Genomic DNA, 24925 nt, shown 5'->3' with positions numbered 1-24925 from the left:
ACAGCGAATAAGCCCTAACCTTAAACTCGGACATAAAAACACATATTTTGAGAATTAAATTTTTCCCAACTTATTTTGAGATTTAAAAAAAAAAAATCATTTTGTTCAATTTTCGTTGGCTTTTTAAAGAAACAAACTGCATTCCTCACATAGTTCGATTGTACAACCAAGAAAAAAAACGGATATTCTATATAATAAGCACCAATTATAGCGAAAGGCGAGTGGCAGCAATTCTTAAATTTTTTCCACAAAATAGCACTCAACTCTTGGAAAATTATCTACAGTAACATTATGAAGGTAAAAACGTTTAATTTCCGTTAAATTTTGGTAAAAGCCATAAATGCCCCTAATATATCCCAAATGTAAAGCCCAACTTAACGAAAATGTTACTGTAGTTAATTTTCTAAGAGTTGAGTGCTATTTTTTTTAAAAAAATTATAAAATTGGTACCACTCACCTTTTGCAATAATTGGTGTTTACCATATAGAATATATACATGCGTCACAGGAATGGAGTGTAAAATAAGAAAAAAGTTTGCCGCCCTTATAGAGTTTTTCGTTAGAAGCATCATTCCTGACTCATTTTTGTTTGGTATTAGGTATATGATATTATCCTATTAATTATCATTTTCCCCATGAAATCCTTTTTTTAAACACAATGACACTTCGGCCAAATGTTCAGTCATTTGTATCATCACAAACAATTCATCTTCTACCCAAGACTCAGACGACTTCAGCAACTACGAATCTATGATAGAGTCGGTGAGATCATAAACGTAGCCAACGAAACGAATTGAAAATTGAGATCATTTTACAATTTTACAAATAAAGTACACTGCTCTATCTAAATGGAGCAAAAAAAATTATCATCAGCTCCTGCGAAAACTTACGTTAATTTGAAAGGAAAACATTCAATCAAAACCAGAAAATACCCTCTACGATCGACTTTGATCTATATTCTTTATAGTTATTTGCAGAGATCCTTCGCAATGATTGTTTCCACGCCATCCCGATTCTCCTTCAATCTAGAATCTTTAAAAGAAGCTTCTGGATTCTCCGCAAGCAAAGTTAGTTGCCCCTAATTTGCTACCAAATATTGCTATACATACCCTCAATATAGAAGTTGATCAAAAATTTAAGAAAGGGTAGTCTATTTGCAACACTAATGTACGTTTCAATTCAAAATTTGGACGAAATGGAAGACTAAACTTTCACCCCTGAATGGATAGCGACGACTCCACCGACTAGATTTTCGTACTCTACTTTCTGAAAACCTGCTTCTGCTATCATTGATGCAAATTTGTCCTGCAACACGTTTTCATTAGAATAACTTAACATATAAACGGCTAGCAAAACATGGAGCTGATAGAACCGTATAACAAACGGTACAAGGTTAATAACTTCATATAGAATCATTTGAACACCTTTTTGAGATTTTTTTTTTGTTATACCAATGTCATGTGTACCAACAACTATTTGCAGATTGCAAGTGTATGCATTATTATTTACGGTCCTTGAGGTGAGATGGCCTCATGTTAATTCATCTACAAACTTAATATAGTGAAGATGATAACAGTCCATATCCCTCTAAATTTGAGCAGATGCTTAAGAAACTGAACTATACACTGAAGGATATAGATGATAAAAATATCTTAGGCACAGCACTAAACAATGTATTAGCCAAGAGTAGCAGTTACCTACTCATGAGAAGCAGGAACTACAATAACAAGAGTTCAAGACTGATTCAATTGTCAAATGTGGTAATAGTAATCAGTTTTAGTGTAAATCCCCATGATAATGAAAGTTCACCAAACGTGAGTTTTTTTTACTTATATTTTCCATTACACTCAATCTCCCCATGGCCCCATCACCAATGGAAATGGATGATCATGAATTTTTAAGATTAGAAAGAGAAATATACGAACAGTAAACCTGGCTTATCTCCATTTTTCCTTTATTTTTCTACTTTGAATTTGTAATTGAAAATTGGGTGAACCATCCATGCTTGCTTCTGAAGTTAAAGTAAACAATTTTCTATTTTTTCTTCTTACACATATAAAGCTGGTTTACGGGGTGGATCGGCCCACCGGGCTCTGGGTTTGGTTATGTTTAGCGGGTCAATAGCAGGGCGGATCGTTACTCGATCTTTTGTGATGGATCATTAGAGGTTAATAATGGGTCAATAGCAAGTCAAAAATATACTCATTGAAGGGGCAAACATCAACGTTCTCTACTTCTGCTTGATTTGTTCAGCTCTCACTGGGGAACAAAATAAGTTTCTGATTACATACAATAGAAAAATTCCATTAAATGATAATTATTAGCCACTCCCAAACTTATTAACCCATATTCCAAAAAATTCTCCCCTCCAAGAAATGGATGATACCTCTGAAATCACAGCCCACATTGTGGACATCTTCAATTTTTTTCATTATCAATTTCATTAGCAATAATCACAAAAACATTTAATTTCAAAAATGCGCCTAGAAAAAACAAATCAAAATCATTAGAAAAATAAACCCAGAATCATAATTAAGGTTATAATACGATCAATATAATGAAAAGTTGAAAACCCAGAAAAGAGAAATAAACTTTATAAAGTTTTCTTATTCACCAATAATATCTGAGAGGGAAAAACAATAAAGGAAAGTTTAGGTATTGGTTGATGTGTAGATTGGAAAAAAAACTTTCAATTAAGAGAACAAATTACATACTTATTCATTCAAAGATAGAAAGAAAAAAGGTTAACATATAAAGCCCGTTTAACAATCCGCTTTAAAAATTTTTGACCCACAACGTGCATGACTAGTGCCCCGCCCCACCCCGCCAATTTACAAGGTCTACACAAAGAATACTCAAATGACAAGCTGCAACATTTGTAAGACTGTAAGTCCATAACCAACCAAAAAGATACATCTAACAATGCTAACGACTCCTAATTACAGCTATAATACTGGTTCGGGCTAATTAAGTCATTGAGAAGGGCTTGTTCATTCTCAATGGCTAATTTACGCTTTTTATTCACGTGAAGTTGTGGATTATGTTTTCACTCAAGGGTCAGTCGAAACAACCTCTTATTCTAGGGGTAAGGTTGTTACATCCGACCCCCCCTAAACCCCGTCTAGGCGGGTGACAATGGAAGGGAATGTTCATCACATCATCTTTTCCCAACATATTAGTAGTATACTGACCAACATATTTATACACCTTCATAATGTCTTTCACTTTACCCAACATATTATTCATCCGCTTATAAATCATCCATCTTACTGCGATCACCATCAATAAGTTCTATGAGATAATAAGCGGTTTTGTTATTTTCATACCGTTCTCAACTTCATCCCAAAAGTCATCATCTTAAATCATAGTGCAAAAAGGGTTGATGTGGTTATCATAACATTAAATGTCGGCCAAAATCATGAAATATCCTTAAAGCGGTCTAAATACGTAGATTTTTTACACCTTTACAATGTAAGTAATTGATCTTTATTACGATACAGTACTTGTTTTTGCACTGTCTTAAATAGTATTAACCATGAATTTTTCCATGGCTTTTGCTGTTTCATCACCCCTTTATGCCCACTCATTCCATGATTTCAATACAATGATGATACCCAGACCCTGAGACTCTTAGCACCATAATAGTCTTTTTAAGAGGATGTAATGTGAGGCAAATATTGTGTTTGCAACGTTAAAGTGTTAAATATATTACATTAATTTTGCTATTGCAATCTTTTAAGTTATATATTGAAGCTTTTGCTAGTTTTTGCTAATATTCATGAGATAATATTAGCGCATTTTTACTAATTTTGTAATTGTAATCTTTATATATACATAATTTACCCACACCATTAATCAACCCTAAAATGTACCTCAATCCTGGACTCCTGGTGAAACAATTTCCTCTATACGCTATGTTTGGCCAATTTTCTATTTCTGAGGTTGAGAAACAATACTAGACGTTGGGTCAAGCAGCTCCTAGCTTGATTAGAGAGATGTGAGATTTTGAAAATTACTAAAATTTCCAGTAGCCCTCTATTGTAGCAAGGAAGTAGTGAGAAGTAAGGACACAGAGAGAGAAAGACAAAAGGTAGAGACAAGAAAAGAATGAGATAAAGATAAAAGTAACCATATATCTGAAAAGTGAATGGGGTATATTATTAGAAACATGTCAAACTGGTAATAGGGTATATATCAATTTGGAACACAGGCTGTACTACAATATCTAATTCTGATGGAAACGACAGTTCTTTATAACCCTTCAATTTCACAAAGATGTTCTCCTATAAATATTCACTTTTCCTAATCACCTTCAAGTTGCAAGAGTCACCTTTCCCTTTTTGTAATGTCATAAATGTACTTTTAAACATTAATCTATCTTTAAAATAGCATTACAATGACTCAAAGCAATCAATAAGTATGAAGAAAGGGAAGCCTCAAGAAAAGAAATCTTTAATATGGTGGAAATGTTAGATGTCTGATGATCTTGAAGAGTATGTCCTCAATCCGCATTAACCCTAAGTCACTAAATGCAACATAGCCTTTTTTTTAAGAGTATATCAACCATATCTTAGATTAACTTTCATACTTCTTCCTTTCTCGTTCAAAGCTCAAAGTCTTGCAATACTTAAATTCCAAATGGTTTCTTACTCATAAATATAAAGAAAAGGTAAGGCTCATAGGCATTACATTATTCCTTCCTAATATTGCAACAAAAACATATAAGATGGTAATGTGATATTACCTGAGAAGGGAAGCGACGAATACTTTCAACCAAATACTGGTAGGAGTCTCTATCTCCTGCAACCAACTCTCCTACGGATGGAATTATGGAAAATGAATAGAAATCATACCTGCACTAATCAAACACTGGTTAGGTCAACATAAACAAGATACCATCAGTGATGCATGATATAAATGACAACAAGAGTTGATTTGCTCTCCCTTTTATAAATTGATTCATGCTCTGCGAGTTTTTATTACCTCTCCATTTCTGAAGTGACTCAAGCTCAGTCACTAACCTAACCTAGTTGAGCTTCTAGGTTTATGATATCAACATGAAACATTAATGCAGTTTATTGTGGCTATTAGACGGTCAGCCAATAAAAGGAAACTTCTTTTCACTTACTATAGGCTAAAGGTGAAGCTGACAGAGTAAGAGATTGCTTGAGATGGACAGGAAGAAGCTTAAGGTAAATCTAGGTTGGCCTGCGCATTTTTATAAAATAAGATCATCACCTTACAGTACATTAGACCAAGTCCAAACAACAACTTGCACTTTGCTCTTTAAAACTAGCAATCTCAGGGAATTATTGTTTACAAAAGTTGTTAGGGCCTATAGTTCTTCCAAAGTATATTTGAGGATTGAAACTAAAAAAGTGACATCATGCCATTTGCTTCTTCCAAGTCAATTCCAAACAAATCCTTTTACATTCCAAGTGAACTCCCTTGCAGCAATAACCACGCCGCAGTATGAACCATGTATTCTAAATCCCTAAAATGTCTCCTCCCTCCCCCCTATTCTTTCAACACACCTCTATACCATGATATCAACTAAAAATCACTTGCTCTGTCAAATCATATCACAGGAATGAATCATCAAGCATATCATTTTAACTCTTCAACTACTCAAAAGACTCCAATACAAATCAATTTGAGAATATACACCATCAATTGCAGGCCACCTAGCCCACACATAGTCAAGCCAGTGAGCTAAGCAGTTTGAAAAGGGCATCCAGACACCAGTCCTGGACAGTAAGTTAGCTACAATCAACAATCAATCACTAGCTGTTACAGTTTAAATGCCAACCTTAAACCTAAGTTTCTTTAAAGGATCATGATATTGATAGAAAAATATTGCTTGCTGATCCCAGAGAAGCAATTTTCCTTAATCTTTACACAAGTAACAATCTTGCAATGAGGCTGAATTGTAGTACCCAGGCTTCAACTAAAAAATACCACACAAAGTACATTTTTTTCGACAATAAAGGCCTCCCTTCACCTTAGCATTTAGCACTAAGTGTACACCATTAGTCATGTAACAAGCCAAATTTCAATTTTCATATCACATCTAGAAGTTAAGGCTCCTTACACATCACAAGGGAGCATTGCTAAGCAGTAAAACAGGGGAAAACGGTGAAAATGAGACGGTAGTCGGCACAGAGGTACAAGAGAGCAGAATCAAGGATTGACTAACACAAGTCGGAGATGTACTTACAATTGCTTGAAAACAGGAGCTTCTACATGGCTTAATTCTAGACAAAGAAACCGCCCTCCACATCTAAGCACCCTGTTAAAAACAAATAGAAAAGGTAACATGACAAGAGCTGAATAAGATCGATCAAAAGATATTTTCAAATTTTCCTTAAAAAGGAATAGCAAACATCAGCAGAAACAGGCTTCATCATGTATGCAGTTGACCGCATACCTGTAGGCTTCTGCCAGAGCTTTCTCAATGTGTGTGACATTCCTGATCCCAAATGCAATAGTGTAGCCATCCATTGAATCATCTTCAAACTTCAAAGCTTCAGCATCTCCTTCCACCCATATTAGAGACCTATCTTGCCCAAGACCTATGGCATTGGTCGAATTACTTTGTAAGCAAAGCTTAACAACAAATAAAAAGCAGAGAGAAGAAATAAATGAGTCTGAAGGAAGGAGCTGGGAGGCCCTAATATAAAGTGGAAATGGAAACGTAGCAATGGTAAGCAGTACAACTTGCAAATGTCCATCCATCAACAAATGAATCTAACCTTAACTCTTTCCAAAAATTGTTGGAAAAATAAGCTGAATTTTTTTTTCCAAAAAAAAAGGGCAAGTTCATCTGTATCAAATAACTACTGTCAAACCAAGGAAACAAAAATAAAGAAGCTGTTGAAGGAGCTTTACAAGTGCATAAGCCATGAGTGATTGGAGACACAAAAATGAGGTGTGTAATATAAGTATATAACAATTATCTGTTAAGAAAATTTAATAAAATTAATTGAACAAGGGTCATGCTTAAAGCATGAACCCTTGCAGTTTGTCGAAAAGCGTTTTAACGGCAATCTCAGACTCACATCAAACCCTAATTATCAGGGCCTCGGTTTTAACTTGATGGAACCAAATTAGATGTCTTAAAGAATAAGAAAAATTACAACAAAGTTCACTATTTTCAATAATTTGACCAAGAAGCATGTACAAGCAAAACAAAAGAAGATAGAACACTATGACAAGTGTTTCAAATAGTACACTTCACCTCTTTCCAATGCCCTCTTTTTGCCAACATCTAACATATTTGGATTGATGTCACAAACATAAATCTTAGTTTCTTCCAGTAAAGGATCTCCAGATACATCTTGCATTGCTTTGCGCTTTATTGAGTCCAGAACCCTAAATGCAACATCACCTGCCATGTATAAAAAAATAAAGAGATGTTCTATTTGGTAATCTTGTGTTTCTTTGAATTTCAAGTTAAGGACAATATTTTATCTTTTTCCCAATTTAGAAATTCCATACATAATAAATATTCTATTCTATAATCTTTTATAACCTTTTAATCGAATTAAAAAATCATTTTCAAATAATTTTTTAAAGTTTTTAAATAATCATAGAAAATATTCTAAACCCTAATGTTTCCATGCTCCTCCAACCCTCCACCCCAAAACCACCTTTTTCCCTTTCGGTATCCCCCACTAATTCAGTTTCTAATCGAGCAAATGAAGTCTAGGTGTCTCTGACATAAAAACAATACAGTGAAACATACTTAGAACCTCACATTTACTATTTATACGACAATTAGTAATTTACATATAATATTAAAGCAGCACTTCATTTTACAATTTACAATAACATCTCAAAAGTAAAAACACAGGAGTTGACCTGTTCCACCAGCCACATCCAGATGCTTCATTCCAGGAAAAGGATTCAATTCTTCTACCAATCTGACAACATTGAAAAAATAATTAAAAAAAATTGTCATATGTGTGAAGAAGAGAACCATGAAAGAAAATGATGCATTTTCCTTCCATTCCAAAACCAGAAACAGTTGATTTATCGAAAAGGGAGAATATCCATCCTATTCCATTCCCTCACGTTCCACATCCAAACAAGGAAAACGAGTCCCTTCATTTCCCTGACCTTCCCTCCCAACATTTTAGATCCAAAAATGGCAATCTTCTTTCCCTCCAAATTCACTAATTATATCAACCCATACATCATAAGCAACCTCAAGGACTAATCCACAAGAAACAGAACAGACCTATCTTTCCATAATCTATGGAGACCAGCACTCATTAGATCATTCATTACATCATAATTTGAAGCAACACTTGTGAAGACATTTCCAACCATTTGACTTTTATCCTCCTCAAGCACCTCCTTGAAACCTGAAAGCAAAAGAAAATGTGAATTGACCTACTAATGTGGAGTGCATGGAGTTTTGCCCAATTGAGATCTGTACCAATCACATTAACAAAGCAATTTATCACACTTTAATGACCGAATTGCTTCCTCATATTAAGAGTTATCAAATACATAAATGATTTAAGCTAGTACTAGGCTATAAATATCAAATATGACATGTATTGGCAAAATTTGCAAGGAGAGGGAACTTTTGAAATACCAATTCTACAAGGATAATGAAGATTCTGAAACACAAACACAACCAAAAATTCATTACATTATAGACAACTGAATCATACACACTGAAATTGCTTGCCTATTCCAGCTTGCCCTTTATTCAAGATAGATTATTAAACAGAAATCCACAAATGTCAAAACCAAACAAATTAAGGCAGAATACATATAACGACTAGCTCTATTTAACATAACTTCTATCTATAAACTCAAATTACTAACATCAAAGAAAATATCACCATTCACACTTAATAAGATGGCCGCAAGGGTAAGGATGCATTGCATACATCCTACCACCCCAAACTCTGCCTAGGTAGTCGGTAGGAGCTACTCAAGATAAGCGTCTGAAACAAAATTTGTACACATGATTCAGCAAATTCATTATGATGTATTGGAGCTGAGTACTCGAATCAAATAATCGTCGTCAAAGTTACATCAACAAAGCTTAAGAGAATACGTAACTAACGATCTAGAACTAAGAGCATAATGACAAAAAGCAACCTAACCCTAAAAATATCTTCAAAACAATAATTTAGGGAGTTTTGATTAACGTAAAAAAGATAGAAATTAGAAGGAGAGAGGAAATGTACCGAAGCTAGTGGCGTGAGAATGCAGACGCGAAGCGCAAGAGAAGAAAGGCAAAAACTTGGAGCGTGGATTCCTGAGAAAAGCTCTCAACGCCATGGATGAGAGTTCGCAATCAGAAAGTTGGAATAGGGGTTCGGAGAACAGAACGAAAGGAAATTGAATTGCGCGGACCGCTACGGAACCTGGCTAAATCAACTAAACAAAAACAATTACGGTAGAGAGCGCTACTCGTATGAGAGACTTATTTGATCCAGACGAGTTTCAAACAAAGAGTTTATATACTAATAAGTGTTTTAGTAGGTCTATATAATTTATAAACGAAAAACATCTTGCGGTAACACAATTTCACACAAACATTAGTGTTACGGGTATGATTTGAAACGTTAATTTTTTACTTAAAAAATTCACAACCAAAGAAATTCTTATTGTGTAATGTCCTTCGTCGCTTCGCTACAGTTTTTCATTTTGACTTGTTTGATGACATTTGCTACATTTCTATTTTGAATTGTAATTCATATTCTATATTTAATTCTCGTTTATGTATTTAATTTATTTTGTCTAATCTATACATTTTTCACTTCATTGTAAATTATATTTTTTAACCAATTTTATTCATTTTCATGATTTGATCCAATTATGTCCTAGTAGCAAATACCACGAGAAAGAATGATCATATATATCATTGACCTATTAGTAGGCTAAGCATAACAAGGGATCTTATTTGTCTCAAGTGAGTGTATGATAAAAAATGGCTCTTCAAATTTTTGACTCTCAAATATCAGTAATCAATAAATTTTAAAATATGTAGTCTTTATATGGAGATTCATCATAGAAAGATATTTAAACTCGAAAACAAGCTATAAAACCAAATATCTCAAACTCAAAAGTGTCAAACAAAAGAATTGAAGATTTTACATCACGGCTCGACGATCTGTCAAGCCTTACCTAAACAGGTCGTCAAGCCTTCGACCTCCAAAACTCCAAGTAAGAAAAAAACAACAATTAAAAAACACGATAAAAATGTTGTTGTTTAATAATGTGAATCAAGTCACACATCCAACAATATGCAAAAATATTTAACTTCAAATAAGGAGTAAAGAGTACCTCTATAATTGTTTCCTCTCAATCCAATCACTCGGTTTAACCCAAAAAACTTAATGGGCTACTTTTTACCCTTTAATTAACCAAATTCAGACAGACCCTAAATGTAATCGCTAGGCCAAACAAGGTAGGCCTTATCCGAAATTATGCTTCATACTCCACCTATTCATTTCAAATTTGTCGTTTTTCATTGTGTGCTAATCGTTAATATTTTTTATTGTGTATAATTAAAATTATAAAAAATTGATATATAAAAATGAAAGTTAAACAACAATTGTACATTTGAATTTTGGTACTTTATTAATGGTACTATTAAGTTTTTTTTTATTATCAATGCTACCCTCGTATTATTGAGCGTTTTACAACCGTAACCTTTTAACCTTTTCCATAAAAAATCGTCCAAAACCGTTAACTTTTTCTTTTATTTTTCAATTTAAAACATAAAAAAAGTTAACGGGTTTGGACGGAAAAAGTTTAAAAAAGGTTACGGTTGTTAGACTTTCATTAATACGAGGGAATAATAAAAAAATTTAGGAGTACCATTGATAAAGTGCCAAAACTCAGGGATATCATTAATAATTTCCCAAGTCAAAATGAGACGAACCAAACAAAATCTCGATCACTTAACTTGTTAATTTTTAGAATGGTCGACAACTTGTCACTCTAACCACTGAAGACTCCCTCCATTCATTTTTTTAATATTTTTTATACCTTAAATATTAATGATATGGGATCAGATACATAACCACAAATAAATCAACATGTTAAAGAATAAATTTATTACTATAGTTTATTAATTTGTAAGTGATCACAAATCAAATAATTCTGGATTACATGATAAGTTAAGAAAAGTAAAAAATTAGATAAAATTAGACTTTTCTGAACAATACATACTATAATGGAGATAAAATTCAATCTATATTGGGAGATTTAAAATGTTAAAAGGTGGATGTATGTACGAGTACATTCTAAAAAGATGAAGGCACAATCACATTCACATCTTGATTGAGTCATGGTTTGATTAATATGAGAGTAAGACATTTCAGCAAGCAACTCATCAAATTCAATTAACATGGAAAAAGAGAGGTCATATTATATGTACGCATAGACTTCTAATATTGGTGTGGCGCTGGGGACCCACCAATAAATACTTAATAATATAGCACTCTCTATATCCCAATAGATTTAAAGCAAAAAAATTATAGAACTTTTTTTAAAATATTAGTAATTAATGAAAAAAGAAAATAAATTGTATAAATAAAATAAAAGATAGTTAGAATGTATGAATAAGATTAAAATAAAGTAGTGGGTCGTTGTCCAAAAATAAAAATAATGCAAAATAAATAAGACGGATCAACATAAAAGTTAATATGTAAAATAAGTGGCAGAGAAAGAGTACACCTTTTTATGTAAGAAGAGAAACTAGTACATGATGTTTGTGTATAGTTACAAGTTAAAATATATTTATGTAAGATCTTGTTAAATTCATCTTTATATAATAATTTTTTATGAAATATGTATAGATATTTAGTTTCGAACACATATTTTGAAAATTGTGAAAAAAAAGAAATTAATAACATAAAATGAAAACAAAGAAAGTAACTTTTTTTTTTTTATCATTTATGTCATTTTACTATATTAATACTTTCATTTGGTTAAACCAAACAACAACTATAACTAACAAGATAATATTACTCCAATATCATTAAATAACTCCCGCTTAAAATAAAATTTGAAGATTAAATATAGGCTAGTTAATACTCTTAGTGATTACACTAATAAAAATGTTATTATCCATTAACATTGTTAGCAAATAATAACCCTTATAACCAAAATAAAACAAAAATTAGTTAGAAACAAGTCATAAAGATTCCATTAATTAGAAGCCAAAACCCACCTAACTTAAGAAACCCTACTTTTCCTTTATCCTAAGTAAGTTGCACATTCTATTACGTAATTCCAACGCACAAATCATTTATTTATTTATTTATAATATATACTCATTACACTAAAAATAGATAAAAATCACACTATAAAATTTAATGTCCTATTTATTTTACATTTTTTTTATAATTTTAACACCTAAAAACAAAGAGTTAAACTAAAAGAAAAGCAATATAAATTAATATCAACTAATATCTGAATACAAATGTTTATGAGAGACGATTTCTTTGAGAGATCATCTATAATTGGACAGGGCCATAGGAAAATATATAAAGTAAGAATATGTAACCATTAAGCTTTAATGGACTGGATTTGAGAGAGACCAACTGTTATCTAAAACTCCTAAATTTAAATTGGACTTAAGAGACAGGTCTCTTAGAAGACCAATTACTATCTAAAATTCCTAAATTTAAAAAATTTTATGCAGTCGGACATTTTTCAATGCTAAATAGCAACTACCCTAAATTATTTATAACTTTACAATCCATCATTTTCTCATTTTCCACTAAACTTCATTTCCACACTTCCTTCATCTTCACCAAACATGTCAATACCAATTTCCCAAAAATCACTATCATATTCATACATAATTCCTATGACTATAATTTTCTTGGTAATTTCATTTTTAATCACAAGAATTGAATCAAGAAATTTAGATGAAGTAATAGAATCATCTGATCCAAGTATAAAGTGTGGTGGTTGTTCACCATGTGGTCACCCATCATGTTACTCACCACCACCACCTCCACCGCCGTCTCCACCACCACCTAAGAAGCATTCGAGAACCACCCCTTATTGCCCACCACCGCCACCGTCACCGCCTTCGGGTGCAGGGTTTTTGTACATAACTGCACCACCAGGAGATTTGTACCCTGTTGATGTCAATTACTCTGCTTCATACAGGAATTTGGTAGCTACTATAAATTTATTTATTGGCCTTGGATTTGGCTTTATAGGGTTGTTGATTGTATGAAAATAATACTTGTATTTAAGGCCTAAGGGTTTTGCTAAACATATGTTGGTAGTATATTATCATAAATTGTTACTTCTATATGAAACCATCTCATTGTTAAATGCGCCTCATATAAATCATAAAAAGTACGCTTCTTTTGAGATTGTTCCACTTTCAAATAGTCTTCTACATAAAAAGTTGATATACTTAGAGGTGTTCATTCAGATTATCGGATTGATTTTGAGTCAGGTATTTCGAGTTTTGTGTTCATATTGTTTATTATTGTAAATCATTTTTGAATTCGAGTCAAATCGAATTCGGTTATTAGATCAAGTAAATTTCAAATCATCGAATCTGTTTTGAAGATCTTAGGTAATAACTGTAAGAATTTTGTACTACTTTTGTTTTGCATTTGTAGAACTGCAGAGCACTACTGTTTTATTCGAATTTGATATTGAAACCGATTGAGCTTTTACATGACAAAACCTATATATAGAGTTGACTACATAGGTGTCATCGTAAAATTTTTTGGTTATAAGAATATGTTGAAACCAACCTAATTAAATGTAATATACTCTAATACGCGCCTCATACGAAGATCTTTTGTTTGGAAGGTGGATGCAGTATGTACCCTTTTTAAACCTTGTGTTGAGTTTTAGATTTAAATTAGGGGTGCTTGAGATACAAATGCGTGTTCTCTTGTTCAGCTAACTTTAATATACCATGTTAAAAAATCAACTCAACCAAAAATTTTAGTTTATGGTTGAAGCTTCATGTAATGTTATATACTCTAATAGAATAATTATCCATTAAATTTATATATGAGTCAATATATCTCTAATTTTTAAATGTGAAACTCTTATTTTTCTAAAATAAAATCTAATATAACTTATTTACAAATTATACATGATACTTTGGCCTTTTACTTCCTTTGCTATGTTATTGTACATGACATATATTCAATGCTTTCATATTGTAAGGAATGAGTCATACCAGCACTATTCCAGTGAGGCAACAGGAAGGCATGACACCTATGTAATCGGTTTGGGTTCTATGCATAATCTAAAATGTACGATTGTCTAAGATTTTTTAAAAATTAGAAATTAATATTAAATTGCATAGTATATATGTTAAGTATTTTTAAAAGTATAAAATTATTTGAAAAATAGCACAATTTTTAAAATTACACTTATCCTTCGAAAAATTTATTAATTTTTGCGCTATCATTGCCCATTGAGGATCGAATCCAACTCGTAATTATTTAGGCTTCAAAAGGGGTCTGCCTTTGTATGAGTCATGCTCTATATACAATTGCAAACCTTTTTAATTAAACTTATGGAACACTCGTGTATTGTATGTGTAACATTTGAGAAATTAATATTTTTAGAATTGGAGATTTTAAAATTAATATTAGAATGAGAATTATTTTGGATTGAGTCGGATAATTTATTTTGGGCTAAGATTACGAGGAAACAAATTGGGTCTAAGTATATGGCGGATATTATAAAATATCTCTTTTAATTTTATTAATTTATTTTCCTTCTTTTCATTTCTTATTTGATTATAAATTTTTTTCAATTCTTCCTACTTCTAATTTGGAAACCGAAAAACTATGAAAAAAAAAAATTGTTGCCTCCATTTCAAAAAAAAAAAAAAAACGCTGGAAACCAATACTGGGTTTATAGCCTTTTTCTTCCTTTGAACAATTGCAACAATCACCTTCAATTCTTTGTAAATTTTCGAAATCCTCGATCTGTATTTTGTTCATCCTTTTCCTCTGAATTTCACAGCCTTCTCCCTCAAATTACTTTGAGAAATTCAAGTATAGAACAATAGCTTTACAGCTTTTCGTTCCTTGCCATTTTTGCCTGAAAACTTTTCGAAATGAACAACAATGGTGGTGGTTCAAATTAGTTGAACAGAAAGCACTACCTTCACGCTATTGTTGCGATTGAACTCCATTGAAACAATATCAAGTCTCTTATTTCTTCTTATCTTTAATCTAAGAAAAACCGCACTTCTGTCCTTGATTACAAAAGAAGACATGTTAATTCTTTTCTTTTCTATGATCCAGGTTCAAAAGTTTTCTTTTCTTTTAATTTTTCTTTCTATGAATTACTTATTTCAATTTTCAAATATAAATCTCCCCAATCATAAGTAACTGATTTCAAGACTAATTATATGTAGTTGTTTAAATTAGAGTAGTGAACTTTGTCTTGATTGATGTTAATTAGATGAATCTTGGGATATTTGTATTGATTTAAAGAAATATTGAGATTATAGACTTTGTTGATATTGTTTGTGAAGATTTCATGTTCGGTTAAAATTGTTTGATATTGATCACTGATAGGAAACGATGAAATAATTGTGAGTATGAATTTTGTTGGTAAAAGGTTAATATTAGGGGAAGTATTGATTAATTGGAATCCTTAGAATGAATTAGGAGTATTCTTTATTTTTGGTACGAATGTACATATATTGTTTATTTGGAAAATATAAAGAGATCAATTAGAGAAGCGAGTAATCTTTAAAAGAAGTAAAACAAGTCTAGATTGCGGTTATAATATTTTGATGATATATGGAGTGTTTATGTTAGAAGTGCACAGTCCTTTAATGCTTAGAAATGTTAGAATATAATCCTTGATTAAGTCACAGTCTTAGGAGGAGATGTAATAAGTTATATGTTAGATTAGCTGTATCGAACGCATCTTAGTGATATTATGTTTATTATTATGCTTTAGGAGATGATTTCTCTATCGAACCATTCTAGCTGATAGTTGCGTATCAAACTTGACTCCTTGAAGTGACGGTGACGGTGAATAGTAGCAGTCCTTTAAAGGGTCTGGCCAGACTATAGTTTTGAAAATTGTTTTACTAAAGTTATGAAATTTATATTGTTGAGACAAATTTATGAATGATTATCCTGATATTGATATGGTCAATGGATCGGGCTCACGAGCTGGTCATTGACGGTGTAGAGGGAAAATCTCCCTTACTCCCTATTTTGAGGTGAATTGACATTCAAATATTGATTAGCCTAACCCGAGAATGACATATCCTTAGAGCTATGGATGTTTCTCTCAACTAGACTCCCTGTGCGCACACAGATCTAGGAAACTGATGTTGCTTTGAAACCTATGTTTTAAATTATTGTGTTTTGTTGTTTTAGATTGTTACTTCTCACTCAGTTTAACTTGACTCCCTGTTGTTTCCATCTTTTAGACTGTCTACAAATCGGAACCGGCCAGGAACGATGGGTTAGCGGTGATGATTAGAGTTACATGGATGTAGGCATGGCCACGGGGCGGGTTACCCGGAACCGAACCGGTCCCGAACCGCTTGGAACCGGAACCGGAACCGGAACCGTTTGCGACAGGTTCCGAACCGCCCCGAACCGCGAAACCGTGAAACCGCCGGAAAAAAGTCGCCGGAACCGTGAAACCGCCGGAAAAAACCGTCGTGAACCGGGCCAAAAAACCCGCGGGTTGGAACCGGAACCGGTCCGGGAGAACCGGTCCAACGGTTCCATGGAACCGGTTCTGGAACCGGAACCGGGACCGGTCCGGTTGAACCGGCTCAACGGTTCCATGGAACCGGAACCGGAACCGGAACCGGGACCGGTCCGGTTGAACCGGCCCACCGGTTCCATGGAACCGTTGAGCCAAACTAGCCGTTAGAGAGCCGTTGGAATCCATCCTATAAATACTCATCACTTTCAATCATTTTCATTCACAACTCATCTCTTCTCCTACTCTCTCTACTTAATTCTTTAATTACGCAATTATTCTCTTAATTACATAATTAGTCTTCTAATTATTTCTTAATTTAGTTAGTTACATAATTAATCATTTATTTATTTCTTAATTCTATATTTCTATTTTTACTTCTATACTATCAATCATGTCTTCATTTTTGAAAAGAGCCACAAAAAAAGTTACTAAAGTGGCAAAATCATTAGGAGGTTCCAGTTCCTCCAAAAGAAAGGCCACTTCTACTCCGTCGGTATCAACAACACCCTCCATTAGTAATTATAATTATGAACCTAATTATCCGGAAGGGTACGACCCGGAGTTACATCAATATGCAGAAGAAGTGGAAAAAGATATACAAATTGAAGAAGAAGAAGAACAAGAAGAAGAACCAACGACCCCAATTGGGGTACATATATCTCGACAGTCATCAACAAGATCAGATGAAGAACAAGGAGAACAACAACAACAAAGACAAGCTCGTGGTAAACGAGTCAATTTCCAAACTATCGGTTAGTTTTATAATTTTATTCTTCAAATTAATTAAACTTTAAATTATTTATTTATTTAATTATAGTTTTATAATTTTAAATTATTTATTTAGATGAAGATGAACCAATAAGACAACCTTTTCCGGCAATGCCACCTTCTAGTGGTAGAGCTGTTTCACATGTGTGGTCGTATTTCACAAAAGAACCAACCGAGAATCCAGATATGTTCCTATGCACTTGTCAAATTTGTGAAAGTCAAGGAGTAAAGCCCTTAGTTTCATACAATTTCGCCAGAGGTAAATACTTTTTAAGTTTTTTATACATACATAATACATTCATACATTATATATTCATATTTTATAAACATTTATTTATTGTGTTTTGTGAATACGTGTTAGGTGGTGGAACGGGATCTTTTAACAAACATTTGGCAAAGAAGCATGGAATCACAAAAGAAACTCATGCATCAAGCGGCAGCGGGACCACAAGTGGAAGCCGACAGACACAATGGGACATTCCCAACACAGGTATGCCTTTTAGATATAATCGTAATGACATGATTGATGAATTTTCTAGGTATGTAATTTGCGATGAATTGCCTTTTAACCACGGTGAAAGTAGGGCATATGAGCGTCTCACTAGACAACAATTGCAACCACAATTTAGAGCAATCCCTAGGAACACTCTTAAAAGACGAACAATTAAATTATACGAATCAATGCGCTATGGCCTAGTTGAAATGTTTAAATCGTTTAATGGTAGGGTTAGCATAACAACTGACATATGGTCTGCTCCCCCACATTTAGAATCTTATATGTGTGTAACAGCACACTGGATAGATCGAAATTGGATTATTCAAAAAAGAATAATTGCTTTTGAGACTATGCCAGAAAGACACACCGGCGAAAACATAAAATATAGATTAATAGAGATATGTAGGGAATGGAACTTATTAGATAAAATATTTTGTTGTTCAACAGATAATGCAACCGCAAACATAAAATGTATAGAACTTTTATTTAACGAACCCGCCTTTAGTTTAATCCTTGGGGGTAGCTTATTACACATACGTTGTTGTGCGCACATAGTTAACTTATCTTGTCAAGTAGGTATAAAACAATTAAGTGAATTATTAGAACCAATTAGGGATATAGTAAAATGGCTTAGGATCGGAAAGATTAAAAGAAGATATAAACAATTATGTGACCAATACCAACTTAAAAAAGTGTATTGGTCATTAGATACTCCTACACGTTGGGGGTCAACGAACGATTTATTAAGAAAGGCGATTGCTTATCGCCCAGTAATAACACAACTATATAGTGAGTGTACAGATAGTTTCATAGCTGATGAAACTTGGGAATTAGCAATAGGTGTACATAACATATTAGAAGCGTATGACCACGCGACTAAGATTTTTTCTTATGTTTATGAACCGAACGTTCACTTAGTAATAAGTGAATGTATTACTATTTTTTATCACCTGCTTAAACATAGACAAGAAGATACTAACCCACAATTAAGGCCGATTCTTGCTGAAATGATGGAAAAATGGAAATCATATTTTACCGATTTTCCTTACATTTATGGAATCGCAACCATTTTGGACCCACGTTTTAAAACCGAGGTCCTAACCAAAGTAATAGGATTTTATTATCAAGCGTTAGATCGCCCGTCTTCCGATGTAGCTTATTATGTCGGAACATGTAAAAAATATTTAGCTGAACTGTATGAATTTTACGCTAGTGTATATAACCCGAAACGCGATATGTCTAGGCGTGCTAGCGTTTCGGCTCGTCCCTCTTTCTATAATTCAGTAATTGCTAACATAATGACGCAAGATGATAGTTTTGTAGGATCTTCTTCTTCCTCGACCACATTTTTAGAACTAGATAGTTATCTAAAACACCACTTTGAAATAGACCCAAGTGTCTATAATATTTTGGAGTGGTGGAAAGAAAAATCTTTTAAATTTCCCATTTTATCGAGAATTGCAAAGGATATCCTTGCAATTCCCGCGTCCACTATTGCGTCGGAGTCTGCTTTTAGTGCAGGTAGAAGAGTTCTGGATGAAAAGCGATCTCGTCTTGCTCCACATAGTATTCAAATATGTGTTTGCAAGAAAGATTGGGACCAAGCGGAGATACGAACACAAGGACTAAGGAACGATGATGATCAAGACGACGATGATGATCCATGGATGATGATGGATACAACTTCATCATCGTCAGGAGGAGAGTCAGCGGAAGCATCTAATCAATATCAACCACATGATGATGACGAAGACGAATAGGATCAATCCGACAAGCGACAACGATGAATCAACACTCAACAACTATAAATAAAAGGTATGACAAAGAACTACGTGGGCTTTGATTCCTTCGGGATACGTAGGCAGCTTAGTATTCATTTGGGTACTAGGTTCAAGTCCATTTTCTCCCTCTTTTTTTATTAATCATCTTTATCGACATTATCATTGATTCGTTTCTTATTAATTAATTTTTTTCCATTCATTTTAGTAAATATTTCAATAACGATGACAACTTGACATGCAATGAATTTCGCTAATAATCAAGTAATCATCAAAGGTACGTCCGCGATATTATAGTATTTTTTTATTATACAAAAATTTAAAGAAAAAATTAAAATGGAACCGATGGTCCGACCCGCCCGTCCCGTGAGTTGGAACCGCCGGAACCGCCTCATGAACCGCTAAGGAACCGTTTGGAACCGCCCGGAACCGGAACCGGAACCGGAACCGTTCGCGACAGGTTCCAAATGGAACCGGAACCGGAACCGGATGGAACCGGAACGGAACCGGACCAACCCGGACCGTGGCCATGCCTACATGGATGTTAAATTGAGATGAGTACGTGAGAAGTTGTAGCTTTGTATTAGGTTTTGGTAAATGTATATTGGATTAGATTTTATTGGTTATGTTGGACTTTTATAGTGACTTTTATGATTACTTTGTGTTTTAGTTAGATGTTTGGATTGAGAATTAGCTAATACAGCTATGTAATAGAACTGGTGACCTCTTTGCACAAGTTTTGGAATTGAGAATTATGTTTCTTGGGAAATAAACCCCGTGATGACTCTGTTTACTCAGTCAATAGTAAGTCGGGTTGTTACATAGAATTAGCTGATACAGCTATGTTATAGAACTGTTGACCCCTTTGCACGAGTTTTGAAATTGAGATTTAAGTTTCTTGGGAAATAAAGACCCTTTTTACTCAGTCAACTGTAAATCGTGTTGTTACAATATGAGCTACTATATTATTATCTATATTTATAGAATATTGAATGTTAACTTGCTTAAACTTAATATAATCTTTGTGAAAGAATAAAAAATCATTTTATACACACAAGTTCATTTATTTAGTCTAAATTTAACATTGGGCAATTACATTTTCTAATTATTGAAATTAGAACACTAGTAGGTTAGGGTGTTACCCTTATACCTACTTTGACAAGAGATATCACTTGATACTTATTAGATCACAAACAAATAGTATAAAAATAATCAAGAACCTCTTGATAGCTATACTAACTTAATATGACAACCTGTTCAACACTCGTTTCGATTTCATTTTTCTCATGTTTCGCCTAAACCTCCCTCTCCTAGCTCCCTCCTCTTTACTTCACTCCCTCTCTTAGGCCTCGCTTTGCTTAAACCTCCATCGCCTAGCTCTCCCTTCGTCTGAAATCCTCCCCAACCACACTTCGTCTAAACCCCCTCCCCTCAGTTCCCCTTTCGTTTGAACTCTCATCCCCCTAGCTCCCCCTTTTCTGATCTCCTCTTTTAGCCCCGCTTTACTGAATCTCTCCTTTCAGTTCCCCTTTTACTTGAATCTCCTCTTTCCACCCCGATTTGCTTGAACCCTTTCCCTTCAACTCTTCCTTTGCTTAAACCTCTTTTTTTAACATCCTATTTATTTTTTGTAATTTATCCTTTTTAATTATATCAATAGTATTTTCGAGTTTTTCTTTTTTTTTTAATAACATACTATTAGAATTTACCATTATGTCTTTTCCAAAAAAAAAGTTACCATCATGGTGAAGTCCTTTTAAATGAAAAATGATACAAAGGTGGTGTTTTATTAGGAAAACAAACGAGTATAATTTATAGAATTAAATTGATTAATCACAAATTTTTGTAAGACGGTTTGTTTGAAAGACCATCTCTTATTAGATTGATTATTATATATTTTTTAAAATATTATAAATAGGCATAAGAATGATATAAGTAAACATTTTTAAGATATTGAAAATCGACACTAAGGATACGGTAAGTAAGTATTAAGAATAAAATAGACATTAATCTTTAATAAGTTGGACGTAAGATATATCTCTCAAAGAAATGGTCTCTCAAAAGACTAAAATCTCAAGAAGCTCAAGTATTGGGCGATGCCACTTATGAATTATGATGGGGATTAGGGTAGAATTAGCAGAGAATCTTTGGTCAGTGTCAGCTTCGAGAATTACGCCTGCAAAAGTGATGTACTCCATTTTAACCAAAAGCCGTGTTTCTTGTTCTTTGGAGATGGAGTCCTTAGCTCCTTGGGCCCCACCCTACATTTTGTCTATCTTTCGTTGTTTGCTTTATCTTAAATTTAACTGGATTTATTGCGAACAACTGTATGTTCATAGAGACTCAAGGCACAAATTCTTATAAGAGACGGTTTTTTTAGAGTCCTAATTGTACCAGCCTATTTTATATATTAAGAACAATGTAAAGTAGACATTTAAGATATTGAAAGTATATATTAAGGATACGATAAGTAAACATTAAGGATAATATAAGTAGACATTAAGAATACGATAAGTAGATATTAATCTTTAATGAGTTGGGCTTGAGATACGAGACGATCTCTTAAAAGACTAGCTGAACTCAAGGTGTACACACTTTAACTTTAACCCAAGGATATAGATTATACACCATTCCAAAACCATGGACAACGAACGAGGGGCTCCAATAGCATAAAAAGTGCGCACTCCATTTTTAATTTATCGATGTTGGATAAACCAAATATAAAGTCTGGAAAAAATATATATCATTTCAAAATTATGTCAATGAAAGGAAGAACTCTAATGACTTATAGATGTGTACACTATTTTTAATTCCTTAATATGAAAAAAACATCACAAAGCCGAGGAAATATCTAGCCAAAACCATATAATAATGAGAAGAATGACTTCAATAACTAATTAAGTATGCACATAATCTTTAATTATCGATTTAAGATAAATCATTTGAAGATTTTTTAGAAACTATAATAATATACTTCTATAACCAATTATTTCCTTAATACTTCTTATATTTCAAACCAAAATAATTAGGGTCTGAAAAAGAAAGAAAGACAAAAACTCGTACCCATAAAGAAGAATAACACTTCAAACTTAATAACAGCAAAATTTGCTCTATTAGTAGCTAATAATCAAAATCATAATCATAATAATAAGTAAAATGAAGAAACAACAAATTAAAAGAAACAAGATAAAAGAAAATCTCCTACTAGAATGGAAGCAGCCAAAACCAGAAGTATTTGAACCCTTGATCTAGCATCAAGTGAAGTTGATGATGAAATCTGATTATCATCCGACGGTTGACGAGGTGCGTTTCTATAATAATAAGGAAAGTAAGGAAGTATAGAATCGGGAGGCGGCGGTACAGTTAAGGAACCACCATAAGGAGTAGTAGTACCAGCTGGTGGAGGGTAATTTGGGAAATTCCCAAATGGAGGAGAAAGGGAATAAGGCCCTGTTTGGGTTGGATTGCAAGGATAAGGGCATGTATTAGTATTATCTTCTCCTTTAATTACTTGGATTTGATGGATTAATAATGATAAGAGTAAAGTTAATAAGATGTGAAAATGGGTATTTTTAGTAGTTGAGGACACCATGATTGTGATTAGTAGTGTTGTTGAGCAGGGTTTTGTTGGTGAAGATAGATTTAGGTGGGTACTACTACTTAGTACTTACTAGTAAGTATATTACCATTAATAAGGTAGGAGTAGGAGGTTGTAATTGTTTTGATGTGGGGTAGGATTTTTATTCAAGATTATTATATTTATACCCTTCAAACAAGAGGTCAAATGGTCAATATTACATTAATATTTAATACCCATATTATTCTTTTCTTTTAATTTTGATGGGAATTGGGTGGAATTTTTTTTTTTATGGGAATTGGGTTTTGTGTTATAATTAGAGTAAGTATGTCTTTTTTATGTGAAAATTTGAAATACATAAGAGAAAAAATAAAAAAAATTTACAAAATAAACTAAGTTTTAAACTTATTTCAAAAGTAAGCGTGAAATTTCCAAACCTGAGGTTTGGGACTGTTCGCAGTTAGTAACTGCGAACAGGTCAAAAAAGACAAAATAATTGTTCGCGGTTACTAACTGCGAACAACTATTTTGACCTGTTTTTGTGCAGCATGCTGTTGCGAACAGGTCAAAACATGTCAAATAGCTGTTTGCAGTTAGTAACTACGAACAACTATTTTGTCTTTTTGACCTGTTCGCAGTTACTAACTGCGAACAGCCCCAAACTTCAGGTTTGGGAATTTCACGCTTACTTTTGGAATAAGTTTTAAAACTTAGTTTATTTTGTTAATTTTTTTTTATTTTTTCTCTTATGTATTTCAAATTTTCTTTTTATGTAAGGTTTTGAGATCAAAGCTTGCTTTTTTTATGTAAGCTTAAATTATAGCGAAATAGGGTTGTGATAAGAAACACATAATTGTTACTATATTAAAACCTTGAGAATTGGATTTTAAATTAGTTGGAGTGGGTATCTTTTTTTAAAATAAATTTTCACCTAGTTCTTTCTTGTTCTTAACCTACCCTGTAATTAAACAAAACATTAAATTCTATTAAGAACTCATTTTGGACCCTATACCCCTCAATACAATGGGTCATAAAATATGTGTCTATAATATTCACATAAAATAAATGAGATTAAGTTTTAGATTTATATGAAAAAGTTTTTGATTTAGATTTAAGTTCAGTTAAAATCTATACTTAATCCATTACCATCTCTAAGCCAAAAAGTATTTAATAGAGTTTTGAAATATCACCCTTAAAAGTCATTTGTTAAAAAATTTACTACTTTGTTCGTTTTAAATTAACATCAAAGCGATGCATTGTTTAAAGAATAATAGAAATATTTGTTAATAAATAAGAGAGATTAAATTCTATACATAAAACTAAAGAAAGCTATAATATATAAATAAGATTAAAAGAAAGTGATAAATTCATTTTTAAATATAAAAATGATGCTAAAAAATGTGCGATACAACTCAAAATGACAAATAATCAAATTAAATAGACTAATAGAGTATATTTTAAAAGCCAAAACTCACAAGCTAAAGCTCTAATTAAATTGTACTTCCTACTTTTTGTGGAAAATTTGAAATGAATAAGACAATTTATCAAAAAAATGAGCAAAATAATATAAGTTTTAACTTTATTCCAAAAGTAAACG

At 32.9% G+C, this 24925-nt stretch overlaps 3 protein-coding genes across 3 annotated transcripts; 1 reads left to right on the top strand and 2 right to left on the bottom strand.

The window, feature by feature from the left end:
* Nucleotides 1–762: 762 nt before the first annotated feature.
* On the bottom strand, nt 763–9449 carry LOC130808946 (2-methoxy-6-polyprenyl-1,4-benzoquinol methylase, mitochondrial). The gene is made up of 8 exons (XM_057674515.1): nt 9206–9449; nt 8239–8365; nt 7860–7921; nt 7237–7386; nt 6427–6571; nt 6217–6288; nt 4744–4852; nt 763–1304 (listed from the first exon to the last, which is right to left on the bottom strand). Exons 1-8 carry the CDS (start codon nt 9297–9299, stop codon nt 1203–1205), a joined length of 861 nt encoding a protein of 286 aa, XP_057530498.1. The 5' UTR covers nt 9300–9449; the 3' UTR covers nt 763–1202.
* A 3343-nt stretch (nt 9450–12792) lies between these two features.
* LOC130808534 (leucine-rich repeat extensin-like protein 6) lies at nt 12793–13221 on the top strand. The gene has a single exon (XM_057673995.1). The coding sequence runs from the start codon at nt 12793–12795 to the stop codon at nt 13219–13221; it is 429 nt and encodes a 142-aa protein (XP_057529978.1).
* Nucleotides 13222–21651: 8430 nt separating this feature from the next.
* LOC130808945 (uncharacterized) lies at nt 21652–23480 on the bottom strand. The gene is made up of 2 exons (XM_057674514.1): nt 22957–23480; nt 21652–22478 (listed from the first exon to the last, which is right to left on the bottom strand). Exons 1-2 carry the CDS (start codon nt 23341–23343, stop codon nt 22443–22445), a joined length of 423 nt encoding a protein of 140 aa, XP_057530497.1. The 5' UTR covers nt 23344–23480; the 3' UTR covers nt 21652–22442.
* Between the last annotated feature and the right edge of the window lie 1445 nt (nt 23481–24925).

Source organism: Amaranthus tricolor, chromosome 3, assembly GCF_026212465.1.
Source record: "Amaranthus tricolor cultivar Red isolate AtriRed21 chromosome 3, ASM2621246v1, whole genome shotgun sequence".
Taxonomy (NCBI): Eukaryota; Viridiplantae; Streptophyta; class Magnoliopsida; order Caryophyllales; family Amaranthaceae; genus Amaranthus; species Amaranthus tricolor.
Note: the sequence above shows the minus strand (reverse complement) of the source record. Positions and strands in the feature narration are given on the sequence as shown.

Excerpts from the sequence above, each read along its gene's own strand:
- LOC130808946 (XM_057674515.1), bottom strand. The coding sequence starts at position 9,299 with ATGGCGTTGAGAGCTTTTCTCAGGAATCCACGCTCCAAGTTTTTGCCT. Across the intron at positions 7,387-7,859 it reads GGATGTGGCTGGTGGAACAG|GTGATGTTGCATTTAGGGTT; the intron begins GTCAACTCCTGT and ends TATACATGGCAG. Across the intron at positions 1,305-4,743 it reads TTCGTCGCTTCCCTTCTCAG|GACAAATTTGCATCAATGAT; the intron begins GTAATATCACAT and ends AACGTGTTGCAG.
- LOC130808534 (XM_057673995.1), top strand. The coding sequence starts at position 12,793 with ATGTCAATACCAATTTCCCAAAAATCACTATCATATTCATACATAATT.
- LOC130808945 (XM_057674514.1), bottom strand. The coding sequence starts at position 23,343 with ATGGTGTCCTCAACTACTAAAAATACCCATTTTCACATCTTATTAACT. Across the intron at positions 22,479-22,956 it reads TTTTGGCTGCTTCCATTCTA|ACTTTATATTTGGTTTATCC; the intron begins GTAGGAGATTTT and ends TATTTTTTCCAG.